The 21,820-nt window shown below is 42.6% G+C and overlaps 1 protein-coding gene across 2 annotated transcripts; it reads right to left on the reverse strand.

The window, feature by feature from the left end:
- Positions 1–591: 591 nt before the first annotated feature.
- sidt2 (SID1 transmembrane family, member 2) lies at positions 592–19,912 on the reverse strand. Of its 2 annotated transcripts, none has more exons than XM_085370484.1 (27): positions 19,546–19,912; positions 19,105–19,375; positions 18,891–19,012; positions 16,406–16,570; positions 16,235–16,280; positions 10,342–10,443; positions 10,012–10,095; positions 9,755–9,920; positions 9,492–9,585; positions 8,535–8,593; positions 8,286–8,312; positions 7,493–7,531; positions 7,332–7,409; positions 6,657–6,772; positions 4,160–4,233; positions 3,901–3,967; positions 3,725–3,798; positions 3,518–3,641; positions 3,270–3,387; positions 2,817–2,953; positions 2,610–2,718; positions 2,276–2,352; positions 2,044–2,090; positions 1,850–1,955; positions 1,639–1,749; positions 1,430–1,543; positions 592–1,323 (listed from the first exon to the last, which is right to left on the reverse strand). In XM_085370484.1, the coding sequence occupies exons 2-27, from the start codon at positions 19,348–19,350 to the stop codon at positions 1,261–1,263; spliced, it is 2,565 nt and encodes an 854-aa protein (XP_085226610.1). In that variant the 5' UTR covers positions 19,351–19,375; positions 19,546–19,912; the 3' UTR covers positions 592–1,260. The 2 variants fall into 2 exon arrangements, with proteins under 2 accessions (XP_085226610.1, XP_085226611.1); XM_085370485.1 differs by lacking the exon at positions 19,546–19,912 and adding an exon at positions 7,133–7,195 and having other exon boundaries at positions 19,105–19,369.
- Positions 19,913–21,820: the final 1,908 nt, after the last annotated feature.

Genomic DNA, 21,820 nt, shown 5'->3' on the forward strand with positions numbered 1-21,820 from the left:
GGTCCATGCTAGAACTTATCCACTCTGTGTTTTAAAGCTGTAGTTCACTTGTGTCGGGTTGGGTTTTCCTAATAAGTATAAGACAATCACAGAGAAGTGTCCTGTGCGATTTCTCTATTGCTGAAACCTTTCCTTCCACAACACGGCCTGATGGAGGTTAACCGTTTATGTAATGCACTTTTTAACAGAGACTGAATTTCCTGTTGTTTTTGTAAAGACAGTGAAGCCAATCCACTTTGAAAAATGTTTAATGTCCAGTCTCCTGGTGTTTGCATATCAGTAATAGTGAGCTGTCGACTAGTTGTGCCTGTTACATATTTGTGTAAATATTGTATTTTTCTATGAAATATTTTAATAAAACATTTTTAATGTGCGAATGATTTCCAGTGGAAAAACTTGTGGTTAAATTGTGAGCTGCTCTTTTTCCAATGCTCTAAATTGGGCTCAGTAATTAAGCCAGGTTACTTCTGAATGGCTGCCCCTCTCAAACAGAAGATCCAAACAGCAGGTGGGTGGAGCTGTTGTGCCCGAGATGATCTTATCAAAGCCAGGTATTGGAAAAATAGACCACACTTCAGAAAAGACCTTTATTATTGAGTATCCTTTCACTGCAATGCCTGACAATAAAATTCATTTTTTGTAGAGTGCAAAAATACCTTTAAGAGTCACACTTAAGGGCAGTTACAAGTAAATACAATCATGTCTTCATGGATATTCCCTCAAGGAGGAGGACGGCTAGCTTGCAGATCTGACCAATCAGAACACAGTATTGTGACTACTATGATTAGAACATTGAAGGCCACAGACTGGACAGGATTCATCTTCCCACAATTATTTTTGAAAACACGCACGCACGCACACACCTGTACAAACACACACAGCATATAAACAGTAATTAAAATACATTGCTGACTTCCAGGCCAAATGTAATGCAGACAATATAAAATAAGTTAAAGTGGACGAGTTTCGTGTCAAGCGAGAATGCACACCGTTAATCGTCAGCAGTAAACGGTGCTCACAACAGTTACATCGATGATGGCAGCGAGAGGACGTTCCGGCTTCTATTGGCACATTAGTGTCCACGCAGGTAGAGGGAGGGGCCTGTTGCTCCTCCCCGACTCTCCACGAGGCAGAGAGGTGCTCATCGACAGCCCAGAAACAGGCTACTGGCTGTGCTTTTTGAAAAAGATGGAGGGGATGCAAACAGACAGGGTGATAAGGCAGAGAGAAAGAGCAGAGCTCTTCGCAGATCTGGCAAATCTAGAAGACGTAGATTTTGTCTCTCTGGACGGTGTCGAGGTCGTCGTCCATGGTCAGGAGGACCTGAGGGGGAGCAGAGGTAATATTGGATATTAAGGTTTTAACGCCTCATTCTAGGCCAACTGCATATCCTGCATGTTTAAACAAACTTAAACATGACTCATAATACCAAGAAGGATCCAAACATAGCGATGGAGGACAGGAAATGCCAAATGTCGTGGTCGTCAAAGAATGATAGCAGGATGCAGTCCCTGTTGTGCTCACGAGACTCAGCTGGAGTTTTCTGTGCCAGAGGAGAGAAACAAGTAATCCAAGTGTCTTTTCACATGAGCCCAAATCTCATAGGTTTGTGTGTGTGTGTGTGTGTGTGTGGCTAACCTGCCAGGTGCTGAGACCCTGGAAGAAGAAATACAGCGCAAAGCCCCACACAACCGCCGTGAAGAGAATACACACCAGCGCCAGACACTTGATTCTCTCACCGCTCCGCAGCTGGGCACAAACAGAAAACTGTGAGCTCCAAAGGTCCCAAACATGTCTGCTACTTTCTCCTGGTGCTTCTCACATGCGCAGAGTTACTAAACACACAAACCTTCATGATGATATAAAAGGCAAAGTAGAGCAACAGGTTACAGATGGCGATGGCCAACAGGTACGAGGCAAAGTCGTTGGGTCTCTGTATGAGGCCGTAGGCAGCCCTGCAGAGAGATAGCGAGATACACATCACCTGCCTCCTCCGCACTCTGCTGATTTAAATGAGCTGAAAACATAGTTTGTTTTACTCACAGAGACCAGTTGACTATGTTCCCCATCACAAGCAGAACCATGCGGTCCTGAAAGACATACACCGGCGGAAAAATGATTAAAAAGCAGGTCATCAGGACTCACTGATGCCTTTTATTGCTCTCTGCAACTACCGGTCGTTAAGATAAGATAATAATTGAGTTACCAGGTAAAGGCAGAAGGACCTGCTACCTTATGCAATACACTGATACTGGATTTTCTGGCCGTTACTCACAATGTACATCGGCCCGCTGCACTGCCTGATGCAGTCTGTGTAGATGACGTAAACTATCCTACGCATGATCCCAGCGTCTGATACGTGAACACACAGAGAGGAAGGAGAGAGAACAACAAGGATTATAAGCTGCTTTATTTTATTAGAATATCCCGATAAGTGGATTTAAATGTTAGTTACTCTGATTTGCTAGCTTATGTGAGACACACGCTCACACGACAGCCTTAATATAATCCTGGACTACTTTAGTTGCAGTCAGTTAATAGTCTAACGTGACTCATTTTAAGCCAGTAAAGCCCACTGGACTGAGTTTGCTTTCTTTCTGTGATCTTACTGAGCCTCCATCGACCCATATAGTAGAGCTGTGTACTGAGCAGCAGCGTGGCCAGAATGTGGATCACAGAGAAAACAATCCAGAAGGCTGTGTTGTCTCTCCCAAATACCTGAGAGGAAAAAAAGCACAGCACAATGATTATTAAGAAATCCGTGTTTTTAGACCATAAAGCATAACTCAGGTTTTGTATTGTGTGTGTGCACTTACCACTCCCAGCACAGAAAAGAAGATGACAGCGGCGAGGCAGGCGTAAGCGGTGTAAGCGCTCGCGTTGATGTCCGGGTGTCTCTTCTGATAGAGCTTCAGCATACACAGTCCAGCAATCATGTACATGAAGGAGGTGTCTGCAGGGAGGAGAACAACTCAAATGTACCGCATGCAACTTGAACTTTTTTCAGCCCAGGACTCAAAGTAAACAGACAGAGAGACAAAAAAATAATGCATTCACAAGATTTACAGCCAGCAGAAACTCAAGAAACTGGCTGAAGCAGTAAAAATGTAACCGCACAAAGAACTGATGCAGACTAAAGCCAGGAAACCTCATCTTCCTTTGAAGTGATAGCTGCTTAAAGCCAAAACTCTCTTCAGACTACTGATCCTGACAAAGGTAAAAACAACTGTAACCATGTCGAGTCTGAGTAAGGACACAATCGTTCTTACCAAACTGGAAGTTGGTGTAGTTGGGACAGACGTGGTAGCAGGCACTGAGCAAACCCTCCATCATCAGAGCAGTTCCCATGGCATAGAAGAGGCCAAAGTGCTTTGGGATACCGCACTCCTGAAGGAGGAAGAGACAACCTGATAACTAAACTACCGCTGTCAATCATCATCATCATCATCATCTAAATCTTTAAAAACACATCTTCATGACAAATGACTACACGTTTGTCAGTGTGCGTGTGCCTCACCAGCGCGTTGACGTCATGCCGCTCCAGAGCACGATTTTGGGCGAGGTCTCTCTTGAGGACGATGAGGAGAAAGAGGAGCCCCAGCATCACGTAACCAAGGTTACTGAGGATGTTGTTGAAAGCGCTGTGTGGAATTAGTTAATCGTTACTTTACGCGGGTTAGCTGATGACGTTGGACATGTTAACACACTGTGCTCGACTGCAAACCTTAGAGCTCCGAGCGGGTGGGCGCACAGGAAGTTGTAGTAGCAGATGTCCTGGTTTCCTGTAACATTGACAACCTGTGGAGAACAGAGATGCACACGTCGTATTAGCGAGCTGACGGCTTATCGGAATCTTTTTTTTTAAAAAAGTGTCGCCATGCTTTATAAAATCATTGTTACCGTTTGATAGGTGATGACCAGCTGGACGACTGGCAGGGCGTAAAACACAGCAATCGTAGCAATGTTCCTGAAGAGGGTACAATTATTACTTTCAGCCACTCACAACCATCAGATCTGCAGCACTTCATTAATAATCAGTAATTTTTTTAATGTTTCATATAATGTCAAACTATGGCTTGGTTAATTCACTGTGAATTGATTTGGCTTAGATATAAAAGAATATCATGTTTCTTATCATGGGTGCAACAAGAGAACTCACCAGAAGTAGATTTGGTACTTCTTGCTGAGGATCCTCTTGTCTTTGCGGGCCAAGTCCGCCACGTACAGAAATTTCTGTAAGAGGAAGAAGAGAAGACTTTATTACTTTGATTACTTTATTAAAGTCTGGATGAAGAAAGCATTAACCTCGCCTAATTAATGTTCAAACTCTTTACTGCTGACAAGTTTTTTAAATTTGTGACTCTGGTTTAGAGGTTTAATATAACGAAGGAACACATTATTAAATTGTCTCTGTGCACTTGTTTCATTTGAGCTCAGTATGAGAATATCTGCTGCCCTGCTCTTCGTTTTACACTGTGTGTGCACGTGTGTGTGAGCTCAGAGCTGGCTTTTATGGAAGGGAATGCTGCTTGATGGTTTTGCTAAACCAGAAAGACCATGAGAAAATTTTGTCATTGGTCAGTGAGAAAAATACTTATGAGCCCCTGAAACGAGACCCAGGAAGTGGTTACAGGAAGATGTGATAGATTGTCTGAAGCAGTTAGAACAAGACAATGCTAAGTGTCATTTTCTCTTAAACTTCAGAGGGATACCTTCTACGGAATATGGTCTAAATGGACAGACTATGTTAAGCATATGAGGTGTGATTTTGTGTATGATGTTACAACCCTGAGTTCTACGTAAACCTACCTGCCCTGCTGCCTCCTAACCCTAGTTTTTTTTGTTTGTTTGTTTGTTTGTTTGTTTGTTGTTGTTTTGGTTTTTTTTTTTTTTGGGGGGGGGGGGGGGGGGTTGTTGTTTTTTTTTCTTCTTTTCTTTTCCTGTCTTCTTTATTTTTCAATTATAAGTTAAAATGTGACAGCAAAGAAAATGTAAAAAGGCAAACTACTGTTATGTTCAACAGCTGTCCCAATAAAAGAGATAATAATAATAAAAATAAAAAAAAGAACAAGACAATGCTACTGACCGGACTTCATACCACAGGCTATACCCAGGAGAAGCTACACCAAGTCTGTATGTTTACTGAAGACACATAAACAGGAGGTAGCTCTAAGACCAATTGTCTGTATGATCAACTCGGTCACCTATAACATCTCAAAGTTTCTGGCTTCGACCCTCAACCCGCTGAACACCACATCCAGAACAGCTTGGATTTTGTTGAGAAGGTGAGAGATGGCATTATGGAGGCAGATGAAACAAAGGTCTTGTACGATGTTACATCTGTCTTTACTGAAGCAGTGAAGGTCGTTTGTAAGAGATTACAGGATGGTTCAGTACCAAGTCACTGGTTCAAGTACGTGGGTGACATCTGGGTGAAAATCAAATGTCAGTATTCAAGGTTTGACTCTCATCATCCACTGGAGCATAAATTCTGTGTCATCAGGACACTACAACACAGCGCAAACTCCACCCCCACAGACAGCAGCCAGGGAAGCAAAAGAACATCATACCAAGAAGGCCCTGAGTAAATGTGGTTATCCCAACTGGACATTTGTCAAAGCTGGGAAGGCACCTTTCTGTAGCTTTCAAACCCCAAAACACACTGCGCTAAAAGTTGGTCCACACCAAGGATCGGGTCCCTCGGGACAAACGGAGTAATGTAGCATACGCTGTTAAGTGCCAGGAGGATTGCTGTGATTTATACATCGGGGGGGGGGGGGGGAACCAAACAACCTCTGGCGAAGCAGATGGCACAACACAGGAGAGCTACCTCCTGGACTCTGCAGTCTATTCACACCTACAGGCCAGTGGACACTCTTTCAATGATGAGGACACATCTTGGACAGGGAGGAAGGCTGGTTTTGAGCGCGGAGTCAAAGAGGCCATTTACGTGAAAAAGGAAAGACCATCTCTGAATCGAGGAGGGGGCCTAAGGGTGCATCTTTCACCATCTTACAATGCTGCGATTGCAGCCATTCCCCAACTCTCTGTGAATGGTACTCATGGCAACTGATCAACAGCCACTGATCATAAACCATTGATCAGTGGCTGTTGATTTGTGAATGACAAATTGAATATTAATGATCAAGAAACTGACCTCACAGCACATTGTTCATTCAGTGGGGCTGGTTTCAGTCATTGTGCATAGGTACTGTTTATAAGGTTGGGGAAACCGAAGAAGTCACCTGGATGAGTGACAATACATTTCTCCCTCTGAAAACGCCAGATGATCCAGATGAACAAAACCAAGTTTTTAGGATGCTGCTCGAGTTTTAAAGACCCGGCTGGGGTTTAAACTCTCAGAGATGTAGCGAAACTTGGCAAATACTTGACACAAATGGAAATGAGAATGTTTGTTATCAAAGAAAAAAAAAGTTATGCCTCCAGTTTCCAGTTTGGCTCACCATCTCCACAGATGAATCCAGCAATCTGTTAGTGACCAAACAGATCAGATGGATGTTTTTGTTCTAGTACCCTGAGGTACTAGAGGTGAGGACTACTTTGCACATTCACAGATCTTTTCATTCTAAATAAGCCAGATGTGCAGAAAGCCACATCTGTGCCATTCTGAGGCAGGAAAAATGATTTTCACGTACCTTTGTGCGAACAATGTTCTTGTCGGAGTGTATGTCATCCAGTGTGTCATAGTCATCCTCCTCAATGGAGCTCAAAGACTCCTGCCTGCTCCGTGTGACACTTTCCAGCGATCGCTCTGATTGGAGGAGGGAAGAGCAAAAGAGAGTCATTCTGTCTAGTGGAGGCACAACGTGAGCAGGCAGACCGACGACTGGATTTAAGGGAGTTGCAGGCTGATGCAAAAAGGTGATCCAACACATCGCACCTTTCAAAAATGATCTTCAATTTTCAAAATGATTAAATAGATGACCAGAATGATTTTTTTTTTGGTCAGATGATCTTTGCGCTGATGAGATCACCGTCGCTGTTCATTTGAGTGCCATCAGTGGAGAGAAGTGGCCACTTTCCCGGCCTCTTAACTCCACTGATATTTGATTGACATGGTGGCTGATTGGTTTGGGGTGCTGATTCGGCTAGTTATATGGTAGCGTGTCACCGATGCGGATGGCTATGTAGTGAAGGTGATTGAGGATTGGTCGACGTTTGAAAGGCTCCTGTCCTAATGAACAAAGACACACAGAAAACCAGTGAGGGTGTGGAGCTGCTAAGAATCCATGTTCAAGCCGCTCTGCAGAGTGGGCCAAAAAAACAAGAAAGAGGGAAAAAAGGACGTGTGAGTCTCTGTTTGCTCATACCCATGTATCCATAGTTGTTGTCAGTTGAAGTGGCGCTGTCGGTAATGGCCTCTGAACTCATTGTGCTGCCGTTGTCGGCTGAGGAGGAGATGACTCTTCGTTCATTGGCAATCAAACAATGACATCACAAAGACTAAATGTTTGTTTTTTTAAATACTCACCAAATGAGCCATATTCATTTGGTGAGGCTGGAGTTTTTCCTGTAAAGACACAAACTTTCAAAAATCCAAGAAAGGATACACGCTCCCAAATGCTCACATGCACAAACAAGCGGCACTACGATCAACGTTTAGTTAGTATCCTAACACTGCACAATGATCACTGTGTTAGTCAAGAAAACAGGGAGGTGAGGCGGACGTAAACACGTGAAGGAATCCAGTGAAAAAATGCAATTCCTTAAATTCTTTTCTGGCTGGGGGCAAAAAAAAGTTATTAATCTCCAAAAGTGTGAAAGCTGAGAAATGAGATGCAGTGAAGAGGATTATTTCAAAACTAGTGGTTTAAAATCAAACAGTGGCAGCAACTACTGCAGTGGATAGATACAGATACACACTGGGAGGCAGCCAGCAGCCAAAAAAAAGCACATCAGCAGCGCTTGCATTCATCTTAGCGCCTTCATGCTTTTAATGGGAGTGCTGCTGAAAATATGCTCACGTGTTTCTTTAGCTCAAAGCCATAAAGCTGTGAGGACTACAAAAGGATAACACTGTTACAAACACAGGCAAAAGAAGCCAACAAAGACCCATGTGAGTGCATATCTGTATCTCTGTAAAGCCAGAAAAGCCTCAGAACAGAGCCACGTTTATGTCCATGAAGCCCTGCAGCCGAAAACGTCTCTTTCTCTTCTTTGTAGGGTAAAGTATGGAAGCTACTGCATGCAGAGCATCTGCAGACAAGCAACACAGACTGAGAGAGGGCAGCGAGTGCACAAGGGGAGTAACTGTGTCTGTATACCGTCGCTGTTCTTCCCGAGCAGAGAGGCTGAATGGCAGGGGGGAGAGAAAGATACACGTTCAGTACACGCTTAAACATTCAGCTCTGAGATAAAAGAGTGGCAAACAGCTGTGGGACTGCATGATCAGTCCAGTTTAGGATCACATTTACTCTGGTATTTAATTAACAGAACAGAACAAGCTTGCTGGTTTGTGGTCAGTGCACACTGCTCCTAATGGGCCGGTCCATCAGAGCTAGTTGCTGGGTTACCTGTCTCAGCAGGCGACATGTCGGCAGGATTCAGAAACACATTTCTCCTCTTGTTCAGTCTGCAGAAATAGAGAGGGGGAAAAATGCAAATGAACACAATTTGTATTCAGTGCAGTGTCATTCCTGCAGTGCAGATCTACTCTGACAATATGACGTCCGACCTCGTGGGTTGAAACGTGGGCTGGAGAGGGACTAATTGATGTACAGGAGGTTGGAAATTAGTTGTTGTTTTTCCAACCAAAGTGCAAAACTTTCTGTCATTTTCAGGCAGCTACAAGTTGCCGTCTGCCTGCGTCTTTTTGTTGCGGTGCAGACTTGCAAAGACGGTTGTTTTGTTGCCACCCTGGCTTTTCTATTCTGTGTTTCGGGTGAAGACTTTGGTTAAAAGTTGCATCTTCCTCACAGGGTTTTGCAGATGTGTACAACATAATTGCTGATTCACTGCTCTGCTTTCAGTTCAGTGAAATTCAACAGCCAAAAAAAATAAATGCATGACAGCTAACGGTTAAGCCATTTCTGACGTTTACTGTTCAGCTCTTTTCAATTAATCAGCTATTCCTTCTGCCCACCTGCAGCTTTTTAAAAAGCTCCTGCATATGCTGTTGAGTTTTGAGGTCCGTTTGGAAGGGCACACCCTAAAGCACGTACTTCCTTCTACTCCGAAAACAAGCCAGAAAAAAAGGGAGACACAATAAAAACAGAAAAAAAGATGCAGGCCTGATATTTCCTACAGGTGTGAAATCAGTTTATTTATATATGCATATGCTTTACTTTTTCTGGGTTTTGAGTATAACATAATCAAGCTTCATGCAATAGTGGAAGACAAAGATGCAGAGATGGCTTTTCTAAGTGAAGAACATTCCAACACGACCGCCGCAACTGGAAACTCTTTTGTACAAGTAGCAGATAAACAAAGCAAATGATGACTTTGCTGCAGAGGCAATTTCAAAACCTTACCGTGCACGCTCTAGACAGACACAGAGCAAGGTCAGGAGGTAGAATGAGAAGAAGATCCCCAAACAGAACAGCATTCCCATCACGTACGCCTCCACTGCACGGGAGGACATATTAACTGTAAGCTAATTTGCATAGTAAGACACAACATTCTGTATCTGCTGCCAAAAAAACCCACAAATCTAAACAACACAAGCAGAGAAATCTCTGCTTCTTTTAGCACATGCTAACCCTCAGCGCTTCACATATGTAGCCATGTGACTTACAGTTGATTGCGGGTGAGACCATCACATCGAGGGCCTTGCTGCGATTGCCGGCGTCAATCAGCTGATCGGGTCTCAGAGGGTAGAAGCGTAGCGGGCCGCCGCATGCCTCGTCCTCAGTTTTTACCACCACCACCACGTAGAAACTGTTGCTGGGGAAATCTTTCCTCTAGATAAAGGCAGAAACACCTACATTCAAATCTACACCAGGATTTATCGCAACCGGTTCCAATAAGCTCTGAATTTCTGCGGGACACTACCTGCACGGTGATGGCACCTTTTTTTGTCATAGTCTGGTACATCCCAATGAAGGCCACGTTGTTGTCAAGGTCATAAATGGGGCACTGAATGGAGACAGTGAGAGAGGGAGAAAAAAAACTGAATTAGATGTGAAAAAAGAAAGATTCAGATGGATTGTTTCAGAAGTAAATAAGAAAACATTTTTGAACAGCAAGAAATCAGCTGTGGTATCCACTGTGATGCCCTCATGTGGTCTCAGAGTGCTACTGCACGCTGACCACTGAGGCTGAGGGAGGGGCCTCTTGAGGGCTGCTGCAGCACAGCTGAATGTGTGCTCTGGATAACTGTACCTGGATGTCCTGGATGGACATGACAGAACAGGGGAAAGTCATGTCCGAGTTGACCTTGACGATCACAGTATCCACCCCGTCTTGGAAGACATACTTGAAATACTGAGAGAAAAGGAGAGGGAAAGAAGAGGACAACAGTCAGCGAGGCAGTTTTCAGAAAGATCGACTTGAGGATGGCGTTTTAATTGCTGACAGCACAATAAACCATTAAACCAATACGTCACCCCACGGGCCATTTGCACAATTTGATAAGTGATATGTTACTGAGAGCCTCCCACTCCAGGTTCTCAAAAGGTTTCAGTTGTAGCCCTCGACTGCAGAGCACCTCACGCATACAAATGAGCTGACCTGATAGCTTACAAGCACAGACTGGGAGAACGAAGCAAAGCTGATGCAGAAAGCAGACTGTCTTAAAAGAGGTCAGAGACTGACAACGTCTTCATCAAGTGTCAAAAGAAAGTCATGGAGTCATTTGCCACAAGCTGATCTCCGTTTTCAAATAACATACAGTCGTGTGAAAAGTAAGGTTTTCACAGGATTGGCAGTTTTGAGCATAACTCAGTGCACCCATACTGCTGCTATGGGAATGAAGAGTGTAAGGAGGAGCCAGGTGCTGATAATCAAACACACTTGATTGCTCGGTCATCAGCAAGTGTGAGCACCTCTGCAAAAGCAGAAGTTTTGGCAATTTGCTGCTCAGGAGCATTCACAGGTAAGTTAACAATATGTCACCATCTTCTCAGGAGTGGAAATGCCAGAAAATTCACCCCAAGGTCAGACCGTGCAAAGCTTAAAGAAACTGCAAAAAACCCAACAGCGACATCTCAGACGCTACAAGCCGCAGTTAAATGTTAAAGTTCATAACAGGACAATTAGAAAAAACTCAAACTGGAACAATGTCCTTTGAACAGACGAGACTAAAGTGTAGATGCTTATCCATAACGCACAGCAACACGTTTGGCGCTAACCAAGCTTATCAGAACAAACATCTCAGACCAACCCCGAAGCACGGTGGTGGAGGGGTGATGGGTTGGGTTTGTTTTGCAACCACAGAACCTGGGCTCCATGCAGTCATTGAGTTGACCACAAACCCCTCTGTTTACAAAAGTATTCGTGATTCAAATGTCAGGATACCAGCGTGAGAGCTAAAGCTTGGTCCAAACTGGGTCACGCAATAGGACAACAACCCCAATCATAGCAGCAAATCTAGAACAGAATAAACAGCTAAAAAAAAAAAAGAAAAGAAACAAGGTGTTGCAATGTCCAGACCTCAACCTGACTGAAAATGTGAAGGAACCTGGAGAGAGCTCTGCATAAATCAGCAACAAACTCACTCCATGACAATACTGATAAAGTCATACAGAAAAGAATTACTTCAAGTTATTGCTTCCAAAAGCCAACTGTAAGCTACTGAATGACAAGTTTTACTTCATTCTTTTACATAGGACTGTATAGATGAGGTGTAGGCAACCTTTCTGATGACGAGTGCCATTTAAAATTTCCTCAGAGGTCAGTGTGCCATATGATTGCATTAGCAATAAATGTAATAACGCTCTATATTAACAGTTACACAATATATAGAACCACTTTATAGAATTATATCTGTTCGCAGATGTTGGGAGCTATCAGCGAATAGTTATCAGCTATTTTGAAAAAAAAAAAAAAAAAAAAAAAAGACTTTTTATCCATAACAAGAACTGTACAACAGAAAATGCAAATGCTATTTATGGTCTCCTCACAACAATGGTAAGAAAAATAAACTAAGCCATTATGGTATGTCTGTTAATACAGAGACACACATGTTGATGTGATCTCTGGTCTCCCACTCAGAGACACAGGTCTCCGAGTGTCAAGCATTCAGACGGCTGCCTGAGGACACTCATGTGAGAGAAGATCTGTTCACACAGATATGTAGAGCCAAATACTGTCAATAAGGCCTCTGCAATGTTCTGAAGACAGTTAAACTTGTCAGGTAGTGATGTCCAGCAGGTGAATATGCAAGCTGCATGAACACGCACAGCTGTGGATTCCAGCTGCTTCGATGTTATATGTATGATTTCTATACATTTTACATCAGATAAAAACCTTTGGTTGTAAGCTTCAGATAATTATTTATTAAAAGATAGACATTTTAAATGAGAATAAGAAAGTATTTCCTTGTGCCCCCCTTTCCCTGTTAATGCCCTACCTGGCCCCCTGGCAAAACTTTGCTAGATCCGCACCTGCACAGTTACCAGCTGTCAGCGTAAAAAAGGATCCTGGGGTTATTTGTCTCTCAGAAACAGCTCATAACTTCCCTTCAACTCATTCATGTCACCTAAAAGGTAAACCTGTTTCTCCATCACCTGTTCAGCTCTGATGATTCAGTAAGGACATCTCCTGGTTTCATCTTCATGTTTCCCTCTCACCACATATCCAAACCGATATCATGACCAGCAGCTTTTACAGATGTGGCTCCAGCAAACATCAGCTGATACTAGAAATTAATATTAAATAAATTCTAACAACAGCTGATCAAGCTTAAACGTGCTGCTGTTGTTTAGCGCAACATTTCTGGCGCAAAGTGGGCGATAAACAAACAAGAGAGAAAAGCTGATCAGCTGATCATTGATCAGTTTCATGATTGAAGTAGAAACAGGAGAGGGAGGGGGAGAGGATGAGAGAAGAAGAGGCAGCTGTGCAGCAAAGACACAGAATATCTCCAGCTTTGTGTCTTTTCCATTCTAGCTAAAGTCCGGGACAAACTGTTCCTTTTCACCTCAACACGAAACGAGTAATAATTTCTCTGAATGCGGGACGATTCCGTCTTTTTACGGGACGGTTGGCAACTCCACTAACTAACCTTATGAATAAAGTTCACTATCAGTAACATCAAAGCACCCACCCAGCTGTATATAAACTCCGTCATGCTAGCTAGTACGCAGTACGAATTATTGTAACTGACTGTAAAAAGTCAGCACAACGAAAATAAACTCCACCTAAACTTGGTTTATATCTGACCCAGATAGACTGCAGGTCATAACTTCTTACCTGAAGTTCAGTTCACCTGATGCTCGGACCAGTGGCCACCTCGGCTCTCTCCTCCTCCTGCCTCCCCTTTCTCTCATCCACCTGCTGGCCTCCACCACTTGCTAATGTTACTGAATCTGAGGAAGCACTGCCACAGCCACCACCAAACAACTGAGTTATTTTTACACACCGACCAGCATCTGGCCAATCCACCACCTTTCATTGTTTATACCGTTACAAAGAGGAAAAAAAAAAAAAGCGAATGCCCAGTATGCCCGATGGCCAGTCCAGCTATGTTCGTGCCATCAGTTAACCCAGTTGGCACACGTGCCTAGGGTTGCAGACCCCTGGTATAGATGATTATAGATCCATACAGCCACAGACAAGGAAAAGAGGGCGAAACAAAGAGGCAAGCAACTACAACAAAATATGTTCATTTTTTTGGTTATTTGGTTGGTTTTCAGAGCTAAATCTCAGTAAAGGAAAGTTTTAATATTAATACAGGGAGTGCAGAATTATTGGGCAAGTTGTATTTTTGAGGAATAATTTTATTATTGAAGAACAACCATGTTCTCAATGAACCCAAAAAACTCATTAATATCAAAGCTGAATGTTTTCGGAAGTAGTTTTTAGTTTGTTGTTAGTTTTAGCTATTTTAGGGGGATATCTGTGTGTGCAGGTGACTATTACTGTGCATAATTATTAGGCAACTTAACAAAAAACAAATTTATACCCATTTCAATTACTTATTTTTACCAGTGAAACCAATATAACATCTCCACATTCACAAATATACATTTCTGACATTCAAAAACAAGACAAAAACAAATCAGCGACCAATATAGCCACCTTTCTTTGCAAGGACACTCAAAAGCCTGCCATCCATGGATTCTGCCAGTGTTTTGATCTGTTCACCATCAACATTGCGTGCAGCAGCAACCACAGCCTCCCAGACACTGTTCAGAGAGGTGTACTGTTTTCCCTCCTTGTAAATCTCACATTTGATGATGGACCACAGGTTCTCAATGGGGTTCAGATCAGGTGAACAAGGAGGCCATGTCATTAGTTTTTCTTCTTTTATACCCTTTCTTGCCAGCCACGCTGTGGAGTACTTGGACGCGTATGATGGAGCATTGTCCTGCATGAAAATCATGTTTTTCTTGAAGGATGCAGACTTCTTCCTGTACCACTGCTTGAAGAAGGTGTCTTCCAGAAACTGGCAGTAGGACTGGGAGTTGAGCTTGACTCCATCCTCAACCAGAAAAGGCCCCACAAGCTCATCTTTGATGATACCAGCCCAAACCAGTACTCCACCTCCACCTTGCTGGCGTCTGAGTCGGACTGGAGCTCTCTGCCCTTTACCAATCCAGCCACGGGCCCATCCATCTGGCCCATCAAGACTCACTCTCATTTCATCAGTCCATAAAACCTTAGAAAAACCAGTCTTGAGATATTTCTTGGCCCAGTCTTGACGTTTCAGCTTGTGTGTCTTGTTCAGTGGTGGTCGTCTTTCAGCCTTTCTTACCTTGGCCATGTCTCTGAGTATTGCACACCTTGTGCTTTTGGGCACTCCAGTGATGTTGCAGCTCTGAAATATGGCCAAACTGGTGGCAAGTGGCATCTTGGCAGCTGCACGCTTGACTTTTCTCAGTTCATGGACAGTTATTTGGCGCCTTGGTTTTTCCACACGCTTCTTGCGACCCCGTTGACTATTTTGAATGAAACGCTTGATTGTTCGATGATCACGCTTCAGAAGCTTTGCAATTTTGAGACTGCTGCATCCCTCTGCAAGATATCTCACTATTTTTGACTTTTCTGAGCCCGTCAAGTCCTTCTTTTGACCCATTTTGCCAAAGGAAAGGACGTTGCCTAATAATTATGCACACCTGATATAGGGTGTTGATGTCATTAGACCACACCCCTTCTCATTACAGAGATGCACATCACCTAATATGCTTAATTGGTAGTAGGCTTTCGAGCCTATACAGCTTGGAGTGAGACAACATGCATGAAGAGGATGATGTGGACAAAATACTCATTTGCCTAATAATTCTGCACTCCCTGTAGAGTCTGGAACCTTTAGAGAAACTGTGAGGTTTATTTGCAGTGGTTATTTTCTTTCTTTGCAGCCACCATCATGCAGGAAGCCTAAGCTGTAGGCCAGAGGTAAACTACATGCTCAGCAACATAGTTTGCTTTTTAGAAACACATGCGCATACAAAATGAAAGCATTATTTAGCTTTAACATAAGTGTGTATTTGGGTTAAATAAACAACCCATGCTCCCAGTAACTGTCACATAAAGGCTTGTGAAACAGGTTGTTCTGTTTGCTGCAGTATAGACTACTCCAGTCAGACTGCATTATTATGCCTGACTAAATAGTATAATATCTGAACATCTTTGTTGTTGACTGTCTGAAGACGTTACGTGGCTCAAACTGGAAATGAGAAGGTTATGTTCTTAAAAGGTGTCCATTAACTACACATGGATGTGAGGTAAAACTGAGTTTAAAGCCCTGCAATCCACACAAATCTACACACCCCGCACATCCAAAACAAAAACCTAACACGATCCAATGAAAGTGTCATCAAAGGCCAAAAAGAAAGCAAAACTTTGTTTAAATGATTGGATGTGCAGAAAACAGAGCTTACTCAAGAAAAAGATTTTTTTAATGTAATATAACTACACAAAATCAGAAATTCCCTGCATTCATAACATCCTCTTTCACATGTATACTTTCAGCTGGCTTCCTGCACATTTCTTGTCATGAGTCCCTCCCCCACCCACAAACTCCCCCATCTGTGGTGCACATTTCTTTGACTCAACACAGTTATGTAAAGAAGGAGCCTACTGTCACACAGAGCTATGGTACCAGGCAGTTTACCTGAGGTTGGGATGGTGATGCAGTGAAGCTGAATTTCTTGTTTGTTCTGTAATCAAGTTAAACAAAACGTGTCATTCAAATAACACAGGCTGATGTACAGTGCAATAAGATGGGAATTCAGGCAGGTACCACGTACTGTGTTTGATTTATTACATAACAGATAACACTCACTGCAGGGTGAAACTTTCAACACGGCTCACTCTGAGCTGGTAGTTTGTACCCTGACTGGACAGGGTAGACACGTCCACAAAGAAGTACTGGGTCTCCGAGGCGGCCCGGGTTGGAGGTTGGCACAGTGTCCTGCCCACATCGTAGTAAGGGTACTTCCTCTGATAGCTGATGAAAAAGGAACAAAGGAAAAAAAAAAAAAGGAGGGGACAACAAAGATCAAGTTTCCCATAACCTCTCATACATTCATTCCTTCCTTCTTGTATATTCTCTAATATTATAAGAACGAAGCAAATCAGGTGGGTTTTTTTGTTTGACAGTTACACAATCTGACAAGTTGAAACATAAACGTAATTTTTCCTTTAAAAGTGGTTGAATGCAAACCTCACAATGACATTAGCTCCCCATCTCTGCACTGGTGGTTCACAAAGGAGGAAGTGAGAGTCCAAAGTTCATTAGTGAGCTGCTAAAAACGTGGCCTGACCATGAGACCAACAAAGCAATGACTGACAGCGGGGTGATTCTGGTGTTGCAAAACCTTCCAGTGCAAGAGAGGAACACATCACAAATGGACTGTTGGCCAATGGCAAATAAACTCCAGAACTAGGAACCTTTTATCACGCTGCACACAATGAAGTAAGGTTACAGGAGCCGTTTGACTTGGAGACAATCCCAAGCACATTACAGGCAGTGGTTTTTGCCGTTTCCTCCGTACAAAACTTGTCAAATGACCGTCACACTTCTGAAAAGAATTACTGATTGCAGACTGAACTGCCTCGTCACCTTTCTCCACTACATCTGCTTTTACAGCTAAACCCCGTGACCTGTAGTTATATTCGTTTACTGTCCAAGTAGCCCGACACTCCTTAAAAAGAACCTTGGAACACATGTTCAAATAAAATGTGCCTACGTGGCGTTTAGGAAGAGGACATCCTTATTAGCCTTTGCTTACATTTAATCCATCTGTAATCACAAACAATAGTCTATGTTCACAAACCTGATAAAGCTACCAGCACCAAAACAACAACAGGTTTTTAGGGTGAATGTTGATGTTTGGGGACTAAAAAAAAATTATTGAATGTCGATATACTGGCTGTTATTGTTTATTTTTAATACTACTTTATGTTAACTTTGTTCTATTGAAAACAGAAAAACTTAGGAATATACCTCACACTATAATAAAGTTGAGGAAACAGCTTGACCTCACACCATTATCTTCACAGCTGTGATGCTACATGTGGAAAGTGCAGCCTGAGCCTGAGATGACACCGTTCTTAAATTACGCCCAAGTACCTTTTTTCAGGACATCCTGAAATATGGTTATATCTGTGATAGGTCACTACATTAGTGAGGCCCAAGAAAAGCAATGCTGCGATGAGAAGCCAGGAAACATCTTGTATAATTATGTCATATTTAACTACACGCCCTAATGTAAGAAGTCCCAAATGATGTGCTGAGCCCTACTAATGCACCTCTAGGCAAGCCCAAATTTGAAATGTGATATTTTCTTTGGCAGCCCCACATCACTGCTGCAGTGTAAAAATGGCACAAAGAATTGTAACTGAATATATTCGAGCTCTAAGGGCTCTCATTTTCCAAACAGGGGCATTTTCTGAAAACCTCTGCCAAGTCTGCTCACATAGCTGATGGATGGTTGGCAGTTTGGAGCTTGACATAACAAAAGCCCTGAATGTCTGCAAAGAGGATAAGACATGCTGTGTACTTAAAGAAAGGAAAGTGAAAGAAAAAAACAATTGTTAGTTGCATCTATCATGAAAGCTCCTGGGGTTACGGCTTCAACTGGACTAGGGCTGTCAACATGAACCTGCTGGGAAATGTTTGCCAATGAAAACCTGGTTCCACAAGCTAAATACACTCATTTTATCTCATCTGGGGAGAAACACTGATTTAAGATGATTTGGTAGAAGGTTTTGGATAAGGTGAAGTAACTAATGTAGACATTATTAAGAAAAAAGAAAAGGAAACATTTGCTGGGTCCAGAAAAACACAAAAAAGCTGGCATGTCATACCACACATATTCTGTTTTGTATCTCATCTTTCTTCTATGTCACTTGCACATAAATGAATAGGACTTAAAAATTGCCATGGGCACAGTAAGTTTAACTACTGCTGGCTTTACTGTAGACTAGACAATTGACTCCACACCTCACTAAGCATAATGCATACTGGTGTTTCAATTTCAATTTCAACTCTGTAACACATAGATCTTTTAAAATGCTTTGACGCTAACTTAGAGGATTTAAAATAACAGTGAGTGGCCATCTCTGGTTACATACAAAGAAGGGAAGCTTAATATGCAATTAGACAAAAACGTGAAGTTAAAGGAGTTAAGGGATGGACCAAATTACAGACCACATCAGTTTTTATTTTAAATTACTTGATTTTTGTAAGAAAAAACATTAACATATATACATCACATACGTGTGATGTATATATGTTATGTATGTAAACGGTGGGGGGTACTCACAGGCCTCTGAGAATGAGGGGGACTTGAAAAGACAGGACGCCTTGCTTCTGTCGCACTACAAACAAGATTGGGCTCTCCGACTTGTTGGATAACACGTCCACAGACACACGCACTCCCTCAGTCTGAAAGTCAAGAGAGGGAAAAGGAGAAAGGACTGATAATAATCTTTAAGTGGTGAAAAAACGAACCGACAAGTCTGAGGAGGCGAACTCACCTTATTCCGAGAGATGGTGTGATTAAACGCGTAAATGGTCTGGTTTTCACTCGTAACCATGTCATTATAGTTGGCATCAAACTCCGCATCTTTCTGGACGATGGTTTTGATCTCCCCCACCTCAATGCCGCAAGCTAACCGAATCGCACATAACCAGAGCAGGGCAGCCAATCCTGGTCGGATCCAACGGGGAGCAGGTCCACAGCTGTTTTTATGTCGTGATTTCCAGGAGCTTCTTAACACCATTTTGCCTGACACCGTCTTCCTACAACTGGGAAACGATATCTTAAGTTACTCTAGGGTGGAGAGACAACGCTATAAAATAACTCCACCCCATTCAGCAACAATAACAAGGACAGCAGGCAGGCTAGCTCAACTATGCCCCTTCAGACAATAACAGCAGGTGCTAAATGAAAGCTAGTGACACAGTGAAGTGTTTACATTTGCTATAAACTTGCGCGTCGTCCTGTCGGCATCCGTAACGAAGTAGACGCTGTCAGTCATGCGCCCAGTGCCAAGTTTCAACACAACAAAACCAGCGACACTCAATTCTTCTATATGAAACCCTGAAATCTGACAGCTCGCTGACTCGCCGTGTTAGCATTAGCACTGCTGGTTAGGCAGCTTCATGTTTTCATGTCGGACTTCGGTTCTGTCGTCGAAAACAAAAGCCTTCCTGTAAAACTGCGAACAGCTGTCACTATCGGGTTTCGTAGGACCGCTGCATTGTGCAAGAAATTTTGGTCCAGCGGGGGGAAGAGATTCAGTGTGAAAATCTGTGCCGTTAGCGCCCACCCTCCCTGCACGCTTAGACAGTAAACAAACCGACGCACGACGTAATGACGACACTTCCTGGACCCTCAGCAGTCAAATATCTGGGTCTGCATGTTTGCTGTATGTGGGGTTGGCCTTATGTGTGAGTTTCCTATATAGTGACTTGAAACCAGGCATAACGACAACAACAACAACGATAATAATAATACAAAACTGGTAAAGTATTAACCAGGTCAATTTGAAAGAAGCTGGAATACATCAGGAAAATACTAAATCACGAGGTATGAACTACACTCCCTTATTTTTTCATGTAATATGTTTTTATTACAGCTAATCTTGATGAAGAGGACATTTCAAGGTATTTCAGTGGTTAGTGTCCCAAGGACTTGGATCTATTTTATGTATATACCAAGGCAAAAATGTGTTACTATGTATGCATATGTTGGATCATAGGATCCTCACGCAAACCAAGCTGTTGGATTCAAATTTTACTCCTTTCCTTGACTTCCATTGTCTTCTGCAGCCAGCAGTCTGTCTAAATAACAGAATGCACACCAAAAAAACTGTTGTGTGTAGGCGAAGATGAATAGAACCAGCACATATAAAACTTTTAGTCACACATTATTTTGCTGATAAATTACATTATTGTTGATCAATCAATACATATGGAATTAGACTCACCATGAACTGCTAGATATACACGTCAACAAATGAATAATTATAATATATTATTATCCAAAAACAACAACAGTACTAATAAAAGTAAGAATACCGTCATGTTACATGATCATTCTGAAACATGTCATTACACATTAGGACATTTACGTTTGGAGCTATAAATATAGTTGAAAATGCGGCCTGTGCACTGTTAAGCTACTTAAGTAGCTTTTAGTTATAGTTTAAGTAAAACTACAAAATACTGTACCCCAGGCACTTATACAACTCATGGTCATTGGTGCACTGGAGGATAGGAGAAGAAGTGGGGTAGACAGGTCGCCAGTCTATCACAGGGCTGACACAAAAAAGCAATCATTCACACCTCATTTACGCCTACGGTCAATTTAAAATCAACACTTGGGGAGGAGGGGAGGAAGCTGGGCATTGTGACTGCACACAGAAATGCCCCAGCCAGTCAGCGGCTGTGAACTCAGGATAGTGCTAACAACTGCACCACCACACCACCCACATATTCATTAATTCACTCCTCAAGAAACCAGCAAGTGCTCTTTTTGTTACCCAGAGCACTCCCTGGCGCCTTTAACATGCGCCACTTCCTACATTAAAATGCAAGTCAGCTGCACATTACAAAACTTTCCTTTAGAAATGCATTACACACGATCATTTAGAAATGCACATGACGAAACTTATTTACAATGAGTTATCTAATTCCAAACAACAAGTCTGCTTTCTCTCTGCGGTCTGGGAGCCACAGGGCACCTTCCTGTTTTGGACCAGCCTGGATGCAGGAACTCTTTTCCACCATGAAGGGGTGCTGTCTACAGTCTGGTGAGAGAGCCTATGGACCAGAGAATAAAATTAACTGCATCGAGCTTTGAAATGTTTCCTTTCGTTTTACTTAGATTATCCTTATGTTAAATTAGCTCTATGAGTGGATTCAGGTAATGCATCTTTCTATAAATGGTGTGAGTGACCCCGCTTATTTATCTTTTTATTCTTTCGCATACATACATTTAGTTTTGCATAATTATTATTATGTCACTGTGCAGGTATCACTGCACGCTTGTGGTGGGGACACAGTGATTATGTTTTCGTATGAGTGCAGGCCAGTCACCACGGAAGTACAGCTAATCGCTGATTTAATGATTCTGTGTTCATTAAGAGATCTTATCAAAGCCTCCTCAGAAGGTCAGGGCCATTTATCAGCATTATAAAGACACCTACATCTCTGGGGGAAGTTAAAGGTTTGCTTGTTTTTTTGTTG

The sequence above is a fragment of the Diplotaxodon limnothrissa genome, linkage group LG14 (genome assembly GCF_057381915.1).
Source record: "Diplotaxodon limnothrissa isolate DT_005_m linkage group LG14, D_limnothrissa_male_GT1.1, whole genome shotgun sequence".
Taxonomy (NCBI): Eukaryota; Metazoa; Chordata; class Actinopteri; order Cichliformes; family Cichlidae; genus Diplotaxodon; species Diplotaxodon limnothrissa.

What these genes read in the sequence shown, in the direction of transcription:
- sidt2 (XM_085370485.1), bottom strand. Translation starts at nt 19,350, where the DNA reads ATGGTGTTAAGAAGCTCCTGGAAATCACGACATAAAAACAGCTGTGGA. An exon ending in AAGGTGCCATCACCGTGCAG is followed by an intron (nt 9,921 to 10,011) that starts GTAGTGTCCCGC and finishes GCCTTTATCTAG; the next exon opens with AGGAAAGATTTCCCCAGCAA. An exon ending in GCTCGGGAAGAACAGCGACG is followed by an intron (nt 7,532 to 8,285) that starts GTATACAGACAC and finishes GTGTCTTTACAG; the next exon opens with GAAAAACTCCAGCCTCACCA.